At 43.4% G+C, this 13,011-nt stretch overlaps 2 protein-coding genes across 6 annotated transcripts in view; one reads left to right on the top strand and one right to left on the bottom strand.

The window, feature by feature from the left end:
- The window catches only part of SLC25A23 (solute carrier family 25 member 23), an 85,530-nt gene that overhangs the window by 7,453 nt on the left and 65,066 nt on the right, over positions 1-13,011 (bottom strand). The window contains exons 10-11 of one of the 3 annotated variants that reach the window (XR_016272370.1): positions 8,705-11,179; positions 6,089-6,996 (exon numbers count right to left, since the gene is read on the bottom strand). Coding sequence is in view for 1 of the 3 variants with exons in the window: in XM_089486508.1 (XP_089342634.1) it covers positions 10,995-11,179 (185 nt within the window). In the remaining 2 variants the exon portion in view is untranslated. Of the gene's footprint in view, positions 1-6,088; positions 11,180-13,011 lie in introns of those variants that run through there. The other 2 variants (XR_016272369.1, XM_089486508.1) reach the window with 2 other exon arrangements.
- LOC149323046 (cyclin-Q-like) overlaps positions 1-13,011 on the top strand; it is a 31,854-nt gene that overhangs the window by 14,605 nt on the left and 4,238 nt on the right. For 2 of the 3 annotated variants that reach the window (XM_089486564.1, XM_089486548.1), the window contains exon 6: positions 645-1,400. In XM_089486564.1, the coding sequence (XP_089342690.1) occupies positions 645-734 (90 nt within the window). In that variant the 3' untranslated portion in view covers positions 735-1,400. Of the gene's footprint in view, positions 1-644; positions 1,401-13,011 lie in introns of those variants that run through there. The other variant, XM_089486556.1, reaches the window with a different exon arrangement.

Genomic DNA, 13,011 nt, shown 5'->3' with positions numbered 1-13,011 from the left:
TCTTTCAGATCAGGGCATAACCATTAAATGGAGTGCTCAAAATTCAGAGGCACAGTAATATGAGATTTGGGAGATCCTTGACTGGCCTCCAGTGTTGGTTTGTTCTTAAATGACATGGGGAGCTTGAATTGGATCAGGACCATGGTTCTAGGAAGGTTTTCTTTTTAACTCTTTTCCCTCTGCATTGTATTCTGATGCCTCACCCCACCCTCATCCTATTTGCTGTTTGAGGCAAAACATACAAATATCCAGTGAACAACAGTTCAAGGGGGCAATTTCATTCAGAAACCAGCTTGTGTGTTATTGCAGTCTCCCCAAACACTCCCTCTGATGGGCCCCCAACCAGATTCATTTGCTGTGTCAAAACAAGACATTGCACAGAATTCCATACACATTGCCTGCAGTGTCCTTTGGCTTGGGGATTCTGGGGGTTGCACCCCAAACAATAACTTTTCCAAGCTCTAAGTCAGCCCTGTGTAAGCTGTTTCAACAGGGGGAAGTAGGAAGAATATGGTAGAAGCCATGATTTCCTTTTCAGACTGCTTGCAACTTGATGGGAGAACTGTGATCTGCATAGCCTTAGTTACCTTCCTGATCTGGGGAGCCTTCTTCCCCTTAACCTGCTTTTCCTGGCCTTTTTACAGGTGTTCAGTGAAGATCTCTCCAAGAGCATAATTGATCAGATCGTCTTGGACTTGATAACGATCTATACATTGGATGCTGAGATTGCTTAGGTGCAGAAATACGGTTGGCCGAGTCACTTCAAACAGGGATTAAGGAGGTAACAAGATGGCCCCCCCAACTGAAGAAACTGGCACCAGATTACTATCTTGCATTGCTTTGAGCCTTCCATCTGAACAGAATCAGGTTCAGATCAGCATCTATGGCTCCACAGAGATGGTACACTCCTGGATTGGGTTGTTCCTGATCCATGGTTCATCTCCACTCTTCCCCTTCAATCAACAGAAAGCTGTTTATCCTGCTAATTCTGATACTGGATTAGGAATCTTGGGTTGCAGGAAATAAGGGGGATGATCCCTGTTTTCTCCTACATGTTCACACCAGTTACACATGAAATGTGCTGCCAGGATATTTCCTCCACCTCTTTCTCTGGTATTATTGCCCAAAGTGACAGCACAGCCCCTGCTTTCCTGCTCCAATGCTGCTGCAATAATCAGGTTAGACTGGAGTAAATCCTGGCTGTGGTCCTGAGCTGCTGAGACCTTGCAGTGTGCAGGCTGATGTCACTGATGTGATTTCTTCAGTAAATGGAAGGGGAAAATGGGACTTGCACTGGAGAGCTGCTTTTGCTTCTTAGATGTTTCTGACTCCAGTGGTGTGACATATTCAGAGAAGTACTAAAGTGAATGGATAAAGTTCCTGAACACAGATTTAGAAAAGGTTTCTCCAGAGGTGGTTTGTGTGTGTCTGCATCTGTCTGTCTCTGTCTGTTTACATGTTTGTAGAATCAAAAGATTTAGTCCAGCCATCCAGATATTGTTGGACAACATCTCTCTTCCCTAGGCAGCATATCAGTGTTGGGGGTCATGGAGGTTGCACCTGGAGATCCACAGATTCCCTATGCTGGATCTAGACAGGCCACACATACCATTTTCTACAGCCCAGTTTACAGGCAAGAGGGTGCACCTCTTGTATTCCTCCTCCATGATTTAGAGACTCTGGATGAGATAAAGGCAAGAAGGCTTTGATCTCCTGGAAATGGAAGAGAACACAGGGAAGAAGAAGGAGGAGGAGGAAGAGAAAGAAGGGGCATAGGAAGGTTATTCTAAGCAAGGTTGTTTTCTCTGTGTCTTGGAAGATATTCCAGGAGTCTCAGGTTGCATCTATACTGCAGAAACAAAGCAGTATGACACCACTTTAAATGCCATGGCTCCATCCTACAGAAACGTAGGATTTGTAGGTTTTTGAGGCACCAGCACTCTTTGACAGAGAAGGCTAAAGACATTGTAAAGCTACAAATCTCAGGTTTCCGTAGCACAGAACTACAACACTTAAAGTGGTGTCAAAGTGGATTACTTTTGCACCCCATGTGTGATTTCTAGGGGGGGCATGCCCCTCTGCATGATTTTAAAAATGCTAATGAAGTAAGCATCACCCAGGCAGGCTTCCTGGAGAACCCCAGTGACTAACACGCCCTATGAGTTGAATGCTCTTGGGTTTGCTGCCATATAATGTGTGAAATGGCCTCGGGCCTCTACTAGAAACTGCTAGTATATTTTGGAGACTTGGGAACTTAAAACTGGTATCCTCTCAGTATTCCTGGTACAGTAGACAAAATGGTGAAATAAAGATTAAGGGTATAGTTTGCTATGCCCAAGAGGGGCTTCCTGGTGCTAACTAAGGCAAGGGACACTAATCCATTTACTCATGTGCACTTCTGGCCAAAGATAGGAAAGTGTAGATTCCAGGCAATCCTAATTCTGTCCCAGGAGACGGGGGCTTGGAGAAATAATGCGTCTTGAGCAGTATTTGCAAACAGTGAAATCTAGCATAGTTCTAGTTAGGGATTAGTCACAGTGAAAGGTTGATGGGCTACCCTTAAAGCACAGTTCCATAATTCACAGGGGCTAGAAATCTGCTTTTTTTTATAAACCAAAGCTAAAATATGGCAAAAGCACTAGGTTCTATGGCTGTTTGTATATTCTCCTCTATTTGTGAAAAGTAGCATACAAAAGTCAGCATGGTGTAGTGGCTTGAGCATTAGATTATGACTCTGGAGAACAGGATTCAAATCCCAGCTCGGCCATGAAATCCACTGAGTGATCTTGGGCAAGTCACATTCTCTCAGCCTTAAAGGAAGGTAATGGCAAACCCTCTCTGAAGAAACACACCAAGAAAACTCTGTAATAGATTCGCTTTAGGGTTATCTTAAGTCAGAACTACTTAAAAGCACACAACAACAGCATACACACAGCCTCATTTCTGCACCAGGAGTCTAGATTCTGTCTGTGACAAGTACTAAAGGTTGTCAGAACCAGCTGACTTGAGTTCCCAGTCTGGTCAGTGCAGAACATTTGAGTCCAGGGAATTGAATCTCTACCCTTCCTTCTTGGGCCCTAAAATGATTAGAAACAACTGTTGGGCGATGCCTTTATTGGGAATAACCGGACTGCCACAAAAAACATAAAGCTTTTGAAGTCAGATCTCTTCAGCAGGTTATTGCACACACACCCCCTACTTTTGGTACCACTTTAGGCTGCATTTACCCTGCAGAATTAATGCATGTGGACACTGCTTTAGCTGCCATGGCTCAATGCCATGGAATTCTGGGATTTGCAGCTTTGTGAGATATTTATCCTTCTCTGTCAGAGAGCTCTGGTGCCACAACAAACTACAAAACTCAGGGTTCCATAGGCTGGAACCATGACAGTTTCCATAGGATTGAACCATGCTTTCAGTGTCAAACTGCATTAATTCTGCAGTGCTGCAGCAGCCTTAGTCTGGTAAAGAGTTCTGAAGAATTCAGTAACTTGCATCCTTTTGTGGCATTTTTGGCAATCCTAATAAAGTTATTACCCAACTATGGATTTTGGGTTTTATTTTGGACTGAGAAAGCTCTCTTTCTCTGTGTGTGTGTGTTTTAAGATATTGGAGTCAGAAACTGTGGAGGCTGTCACTTTTACAGTGGAATCTGCTACATGTTTACTCAGGACAAAGTCCCAGTGTATTCAGTGGGCTTTACTTCTGAACAGACTCATGTAGGATTTCACTGGTAGTTTTAGAAAACCACACTAAGGGTACGGGACATTGGTGTGGAACCTTATGAAACTGGAGGCAGACTAAGTAGGGGAGGAAAGTGTGTACATACTGTTCCAAAGCACTGGAGCTTAGTTTTATCCAATTGCACTAAAAGAGAGTAGATCCAGGTGAAACAGCTGTATCTCTTGCCAGTATATAATAATTCTTATCAATTCCATTTCCTTAGGACGGGTAGGCAACCTTTTTGAGCCGGGGGCCGGGTTGCTGTCCCTCAGACAACTGGGGGGCCGAAACAAAAAAAATAATTAAATAATTAAAATTTAAATAAATAAATAAACCGGGACAAAAGTAGGACATTTTCAAATGGTGGACACTTTTTTTAAAAAAGTGGAGGGCACGCGAAAAAATTTGCTGATTTTTTAAAAAATGTTAAGATAAATGCATGTTTCTGAGGCGTCTATAGACAATTGCCCCCCTTGCCCCTGCGCGCGAGAGGCCAAAGGCCCTGGCAGCAATCGGCGGCAGGACCGGGCTGGGGCCAGTCCCAAGGCCTCGCCGGGCCGCATCCGGCCCATGGGCCGCAGGTTGCCTACCCCTGTGCTAGACAGTGAAGAAAGCTGAGAGAAAGAAAATCAACACATTTGATCTGCTCTGCTGGAGGAGAGTTCTGCTGATACCCTGGGCTGCCAAAATGATTAATAAATGAGCCCAAGAGTAAATAGAGCCTGAATGTTGCCTAGAAGCCAAAATAACTGAGGCAATTGTACTTTGAACATATCATGAAACAACATGACTCAGAAAGAGACAATAATGCTTAGTAAAGTGGATGGCAGTAGGAAAAGAGGAAGACCACACTACAAATGGATAGACTCAAGCAAGAAAGTCACCACCCTAAGTTTTTAGGACTTGAGCTTGGCTGTTGATGACAGGATATCATGCAAGTATCTCAACTGCGGTGCCACCATAAATCTAAGGCCCAAAACAGACTGCAGAAATAATCCAGTTTGAGACCACTTTAACTGTCCTGGCTCAATGCTAGGGAATTCTGGCAACTGTAATTGTGTAAGACGTTTAGCCTTCTCTATTAGAGATCTCTAGTGCCACAATAAACTTCAATTCCCAGGATTCCCTAGCACTGAGCCAGGGCAGTTAAGTCATTTGATGCAAGAAAGAGATCCGCTAGATCAGATCAAAGGTCTGTCTAGTCCAGCACTGGATCCACACAGTGGCCAGACAGATGCCCCAATGAGAAGCCCATTGGTGGGGCACAAGGGTTGCTGACAGACTGTACATTTTTTGAGAACTCTGGTCCACTGAGTGGTTCAAATGTTCACTCTTGCTATTTTCAGTTCTGTTCTGTAAATCCAGTTTGAGAGGTTTTCCCACAGTGAGTGGCACATACTCAAATGTTTTTCTTTCTTTCTTTAAATAAAATGGCCAGAAGCTGTCATCCCCCCCCCCCCACTTTCCTACTTATCCGAATGCAGAAACAGAGCTTGGAAGTAATGTATATACTGTATTACTTGAATACATTATTAAAATAATTGCATTACTTGAAACATTATACTTTTTTTAGTAATTAAGGGGCTCTACACACAGCCTCCAGCCGCCCCTTTTACAGTCAGTTCGGCACTGTGGCAACTGCATGCCACAGCCCCAATCTGGTCTTTCCAGCGCACAAAAAAGAACTGCAAAAAGCAACTCCTTTTTGTGCCCTGGAAAGGGAATGATAGCTGCAGCACTGCAGCTTTACATTGCTCCTTCGGCGCCACATCATGCAGGAGCAGTGCCAGAGCGCTGTAACACTGCGGTATTACGCTGCCCCCAAGCCGTCCTAAACTGCTAGTGTGCGCGGGGACCTTAGAGACGTTATTGTTCCTTTTTAATTGTTGTAACAATAATAGCATAAATACTTCACTACTTGTGTAACATTTGGAATAACATTTACGTGTTATTGCAATAATGTTATTTGAGATATCTGGGGTTGGGGGAGCATTTTTGTGATTAATTAAAAAATAAAATTGTTAACATTTGTAATAACATGTTAACTGCAAACAATTAACACGTTATTTGTTTGTTTAACATTTTCCAGATCTAGCAGTTATAAAGCATCAAATGCTGATGGGGGAAGAGAAATCTTAGCTTCATTGCCATCTAAAGTCCCTTCCTTCCCAATAGCATAATTGTTATTTTAAACCATGGTCTAGATTCAATTACCAGGCTTCATTCTTGGTAAGTTGTGACAGAGTCAAAATAGATAATAGTGGGTCCCTTAACTAAAATGCTTGTATGCTGTGGCTGAATCATTTTCCAAGATAGCAGACCAAGAAACATCAAGGAAAGTTTAGAAAATTTATTAGCTTGTGTTTCGTTTTCCCTTTGAAATACCAACACAAAACATAGCAGCAATAGCAGTAGATGCACAGAAATAGCCTTGGTGGAGCTAGACTCAGGCAAGATTTATTACAGAAAGAAGAGAGCAGGATGAGTGCAACAGCTGTGGGTAGGCCTTCCTGGTTTGTTCAGCCCCTAGGTTAGAAACCCAGAGCCTTGTGCTCCTGGATGAAAGTGAAACATGTATTTGGCTTCTGGACCTGCAATTTCAGTTCAAAGATCTTCTGACCATTACAGTCCAAATGGCTTCTGTTCACTCAAAGAGCCACACAATTCCAGCTGTTTTTAAGAACTTCAGAAAAACCCTGCTAGATCAGTCCAGAAGTCTTTCTAGCCCAGCAATCTGTTCCTCCAGTAGCCAACTAGGTGCCTCTGGAACAGCTGTAAGCAGGATTTGAGTGAAGCCATATTCTCCTCCTCACATCCATAGCTGGTTATCATCACAACTTACTGCCACTGACATTCATATGCTTTAAGAATTTGTCATCATTATACTTTGTGCATAATCACTAGCAGGAAAGGATCTGAATATGATCTGGTCTAACTCCCCAACCCATGGCTGAATTCTCCATATCCACATGCTTTAGGTCACATACAAATAAACCTTCTCATCATTAGCGTTGCCACACTGCACCTCTGAAGGGGGACATGAAGCAGCAGTCATGTCTTGTTTTCTCTCTGGTTCTTTCATCTATCATCTTTCTTTACCTTCTGTACAGCATGCGCAGGAGTTCTGCCCACTCCAGCCAAAAATAATAGGGAACAGAAGATAGGACAGGGAGACAGGTACTGCCTTTTTTTTATGGTGGCAACATTGCAAAGTGCAAAGGGAACTTCCCATGGCATCTTGCCAGTCCTGTCTGTCAGTCCCACTGCAGCATGCTGCAAAAGAAGAGCAACAGTGGTGACCAAATCTGCCAGTTAGAGACTCAAATAATATACAGTCGGCCCTTCTTAAACATGGGTTTTATATACATGGATTCAAGCATCCATGGTTTGAAAATGTAAAAAAAAAATATATAAATTTCAAATATCAAACCTTGATTTTCCATTTTTTATAAAGGACACCATTTTGCTATGTCATTATATTTAATGAGACTTAAGCATACACGGATTTTGTTATACATGGGGGATCTTGGAACCAAACCCCACGTATAACAAGGGTCCACTGTATTTAACACCAAAGATTCCATGGAAGCTCTGATGGTTGATTATATCTGACCAGTTATCAAAAGTTGCTTGTGACCATGCTGATTGTGGAATTCTGAGAACTGCAGTCTAGAGAACTTCCCATGCTACTAAAACCAAAGTGCTACTTGCCTTTGAATCTTTGGAGAAACCTCTTCCCAGACAAAGGCAGCCCAAGAAAGATGTGGTCCTCTACCAAACAGCACAGCATCTTTCTCCATCCTTAGGTTCTGCCCCAGTGAGTTCCCACTTTTACTTCTACTCTGGATCTCCATACCAACTCATCTTACCTAGACATTTAATAACCAGGATAAATCTGATGAAAATGAAGGATGGTATGCACATTCAAGACACTCCCTTTCTCTCTATCCCACACCTTGTAGGATGCATGGGGAATTTGTGGCCCCATAAATTCAATGGAATGCAACTCACATCATGATGAGAATTTCTTTCAGTAGTTTCTGGAAGGCCACACATTCCTGTCCTTTCCTTATAGACAAGGATGACCATACAATTCCCCCCCCCCCCCCCCCATTAAAAGCTCTCAAGACAGGTAATATTCAGCACTTGCTTTTTCTACCATTGCCACTGGGGATGCTGTACCTGTGCCTCTATTACCTTTGTTACAAGTTCTTGAAACTCAGAAACCAGAAGCTTTGCCTCACCTGGAACTGGTTCACCCTACTCATTGGGACACATATGATTTCTACTGACTGCCAAACGTCTGCGACAATGGTCATCCTTGTGTTTCATTCCTTTCTGGACAGTTGCTGGGGGTTCACACAAAGGGAGAATGATGACTGCAGAAAATATCTTCCCCTTTAGCTTCCATTTTATGAGTGGCGTCCTTTCACCAGCATATTTTTGCTGTAGTCATGGAGAAAGCTGTGGCTAAGACAAGGGTTTAGGGACAGATGGGAATCAGATGTTACTGGACAGCAATTCTCAATACTCTTCACCACCGGCTAGGCTTCATGGGAATTGCAGTACAGCAACACTGGAAAGCCATGTAATTCCCACCTCTTCTTTAGGCTGATGTTCTCATGGGGTTCTGAATCCCAAAGCATCCACCACAAGACGGATTGAAGTGGAACCTAAAAAGTTAAGCTGCTGTGGGAATATGACTCTCTTCTTCACCCTCATCGTGGCAGCTGCAGCTCAGTCCTTCTGAAGGACATCAAGTTGGGGTTGGCTGCACTACTCTATTGTCCTCTGATGTGAAGCCTTAGGCAGTATCAGTTGTCCCCTCTTTGTCATCATATAGCCAGGAATAGAAAAGATACATTCCACAAAGCAACTCAGCCAAACAGCTGCAAGGGTGCAAACAAAGCTCAGAAATCAGTCCTCCCCTCCTTTAAATCGAGACTCACTATGCAGAAGGGTGGGCAAGAAATAAAATTACCTGAGTTGTGCAGCAGCTGCAAGAAAGATACTATCCTTTTGTTCTGGAAGGTGATCACGAAGACAGAGATGCATCTTCTTTTTTTTAGCAAAAATATATTGTACACCTCCAATTTTAATCCAGGACATAAAGTTATGCATACACAAAATCCACTTGTATCCTCAGTACCAAAACATTGGGTAAATGCAGCTCATCAGCCTTCAGAGATGTCTTATGGGATTAGTTCTCCAGTGTCTTCGGGAGACACTGTGGTGTAATAGTTTGAGAGCTGGACTATAGTTTGAGAGCAGAGTTCGAATCCTGGCTTGACCATAGAAACCCACTGAGTGACCTTGGGCAAGTCACACTCCTTCAGCCTCAGAAGATGGCAATGGCAAAGTCCCTCTGAAGAAACTTGTCAAGAAAACTCTTTGATATGGTCGCTTTAGGGTCGCCATAAGTCGGAAACAACTTGAAGGCACACAACAACAACAACAGTGGTTACATATTGGACCATGTGTGTTCTGTCATTTTGTTTAATGGCAGAAATGTGCAGGTCATTGTATCAGGCCCAACTTTTGGTTTCCTGAGAACTGCAGCTCTCTTTCTTACACCTTGCAAAGCAGACCCCTGATCCTTACAGTTGCAAAAGACATTTGAGAGCATGAGATTAGTATGAGAATAAAACTCATGAGGGAAGGGATGTTTCCATGGTCCTCAAAGCCCATGATTAGGAAAAGCAGAACACATTAGGCAAAACGCTGCTTTTCTTGGCATAAAATGTGAATATATACCAGCCCAGCTCAGGCTCTACTGAGTAAGTCTATGGATGAAGGAGAGATGATCTCTACTGTGTCTCTGGAGCTACATCTGCCTTCTGCAAAGACCCTAATTTCTCAGGACTGTTTACACTAGTAGATTCCATTCCAGGTAACCTTTTACAGCCAGGTTTTACATGAGAGTGGAAGGAAGATATGCCTGAACAAGCTGTTTGGTACTATCCTGTCACTTCTGTACACCTTTCAGAACAATATCCCTCCAAAGAATCAGATTAAGTGCCTACCTTCATCATATTACAGCCTGCCAATAAACAGAGATCAATACAGAATGGGGTCAAGGAAACCAGGATACCTGTGGCTTCAGGGGCTAGAAGGATGGCATTGCTTAAGCAACAGAACCAGTGTGGTCAGTGCAAATATCTCACAGTGAGCAGCAATGTGTGCACATAAAAAACTGAGAGACCGCAAGCAAAGTGCATTGACAAGAACAACAAAAACAGTAGCCCTTGCAACGTCTTTCTGCATTCTGCCTCACCTCAGAGGAGAAGGGAAAGGTATGGGAGCAGGCAAGAGGTGAGGCGAAAGAGGCTTCAGTTCTACCGCTGAAGTCTAGATAGACAGTGCAGATGATTCTTATAAGTTAAAACAGTCCATGTGCAAAATATACAGATACATTTCATTGATTGGGGCAGGTAAAGTGGAACTGGGCTGAAATAAAATGACCTAGGGCCTTAGTGCTCTCCCAGGAACTGGAAGGAAAAGAAGCAAAAGAAGGATCAAATATATCTTAAAACTGGAAATCAGGATGAGGGTACTGCCCATCTGCATCCCCGGTCCCTCTGATGCTCATGCATCTTGGACTCCTGGTGGTAAATGCAAAAATTTGTATTTTCTCCAGAGCAAATCAACTGACCCTGAATGCATTTTCTGCAGTGTTCGAGATTGCTGATTAGTTGGGGAAGAGTCTCTGGCTTTGCTAATTGGATAGCTGTTCATCTGAAATCTCGTAACATGACAATGACAATATACGTTGACAGGGTTGGTTTTCCACCAGACTGGCAGAAATGAACAGAATAGGAAAGCATGCCATTGATTTTCATGTTGGAGAGTAGCTGGGAAGAAGACACACATGCAGAGAGCAACAGGCTATCAGGGAGGAGCACTGGCTCAGAAGCAATTCTGTTTTGCGGCAGCCTGTCTCCAAAGGCTCCAGAATGTGAGCGGACTGTATGGAAGTCTCTGCTTTAATGGGGCCATGGTACTTTTCAGCTACATGCTTCTGCAGCAGAAACATGGTTGATTGTGAGTTTTTCCTTGAAGCTCCTTGCCCAGGAAAGACCGTGCTCTTGTGAAGATGAGGAAGACATGGGCCCATGCACTTTGACATGCTTTAGCCCCCATTCTCCTAGTGGCGGAGAGCCCAGAGAAGTGGAGGTATGTCTCCGCCTACAACTGCCTTCACGCTGTCTATAGAAGCAGCCCTTCTCAAGAGGTAGGTCTCATCCACAGAGTGAGTGAGGCAGGCATCCTCTTCATCTGGAAGTTACCCCTAGAGCCTGCTTCATGTTCTCATACACGACATAGCTGATGCTGACAGCAGGAATCACTTTCATGAAGTTGGGAGCGATGCCACGGTAGAGGCCAAACACCCCTTCCCGGGAGAGGATGTGCTTGAAGAGCCCCAGCATAGTGAGTTGAGGGGCACCCTCAATGGATGCTGTAGAGAAAGAGACAGAGAGGAGATCAGGGATGAAGAAGAGCAACCCAGTCCTGCCACATCACTATGGCACACCTATGTGCCCAACTGTTCCTGTCTCCTTTGTGGAGCAGCTACAAAGGGCATTCCATGCTGGAAGCTGAATTGGTTGGCAAGAAGCCACAGTAGACTCTAAGTCAAAATGAAAGAGTTATATTACTATACAAATGACTTTTATTTTGATGTACAGTCTATTTGAGACATTGCCTCTCTTTTGTGGTTCTTTCTGCTGTAGTTTCTAGAGTCTGCCAAATCTTGGATGAAACCTGCCTCTACAGACCATGGTGGGAATGTTATTCCCATCCTTGTTTCCCCGAGACATCAGTTGAAGAAGGGAGAGCAGTTTTCCTGTAGGCCTTACAAAATCAAAGGTAGATGCTTCCAGTTAATCACAATGCACCATCTATATCCTGGGTGATGGTCCCAGAGCCTTCCACCTCAGCTCTCCAGAATGGTTCATCATGTTTAAAAAGCGTGTCTTGTAGAGCTCCTGGTTACCAGATGAAATAAACAGCAGAGCTCCAGTCCCTTTAATGGTTGTGTACAAGAAATAATTTCATCAAGTGAGCCTTGCATAACAAGCAACACCAGCTGAAATTCCCTCTTCTACAGAACCATTAAATGGAGAGGAGCCCTGTCTCTTATTTCACATGGCAAGCCCAGTAGAAATCACCAAAATGTTCACCTAACAAAGACCATTGCTTGGACAGTTGAGGGGAGGAAGGTGCTATGCATGTTGGAAAGGTGATTTGGGAGGGAAGGAGGGGAGAAATTTTGGAAATATGGAAGTGCTGTGTTAATTCTACTTTACATGTATATGTTATTTACAATGTTGTTGCTGTTATATTTTTCATTGGCTCCAAACATTTTGATAGTGTTACTTATAAAATAAACCCCATTCCTATTTTGGAGAAAGGTCTAGAAGTGAACTGCAGTCAGTTAGAAGGCAGAACTTGAGGCTAATACCTGGCAGATCAAGCAATGATGCCTGGGAAGGACTTTTACGGAGCCTAGTCTCTCATAAAAAAAGAAGGCCCCATGCAGAATCAGACTAAAGGTCTATCTAGTCCAGCACTCTATTTCCAGTTCCTGCTGTGAATCTCATGAGCAGAATATGAGTGGAACAGTACCCTCCTTCCTGTGCTCCCCAACAAATGATAAACAGACGCATAAGATCTCTGGTATGGGAGACCAAACATAGTTGTCCTTCCTGGTAGCAATGGATGACTGAATTTATCCAGCCCTCTTTTAAAGCGATCACTATATCTTGAGGCTGTGAATTCCACCATTTAACTATGCACCGTGCAAAGAATGGCTTCTTATGGAATTTCCTGGACATCTCACCATTTAGCTTTAGTGGATGACTGCAGAGCGTGATTGATATATATATATATCTCCACATTCTTTATCCAATGCAGAATTTTGTATACCTCTATCATGTCCCTTCTTGTCTTTTTCCTAAGCTAAACAGCTCTCAAGTGTTGTCACATTTTCTCAGGGCAATTAGTCTAACCCTTTCTTCATTTTGGATGGGATCAGAGGGCAGAGCTTGGCTAGGAATTCTGCCTCAGATCTAGGTAAATTGTGTGTGTGTGTGTGTGTGTGTGTGTGTCAAAGTCTCTAAAGCAATATGGGCTGGGGGAGCCTTTAAAATATAAACCAATCCAGTAGTACCTTTGTGATTAACTGGGGAAACATTATTCTAGCATAAGCTTTCTTCGATGTGGACTGTGTCTAAAAAAAGCTTATGCTAGAAATTTATTCTTCCTAGTTACAGAGCCAGCATGGTGTCG

Source organism: Sceloporus occidentalis, unplaced genomic scaffold, assembly GCF_023333645.1.
Source record: "Sceloporus occidentalis isolate IW3139 unplaced genomic scaffold, rSceOcc1.0.p SCAF_1, whole genome shotgun sequence".
Classification (NCBI taxonomy): Eukaryota; Metazoa; Chordata; class Lepidosauria; order Squamata; family Phrynosomatidae; genus Sceloporus; species Sceloporus occidentalis.
Note: the sequence above shows the minus strand (reverse complement) of the source record. Positions and strands in the feature narration are given on the sequence as shown.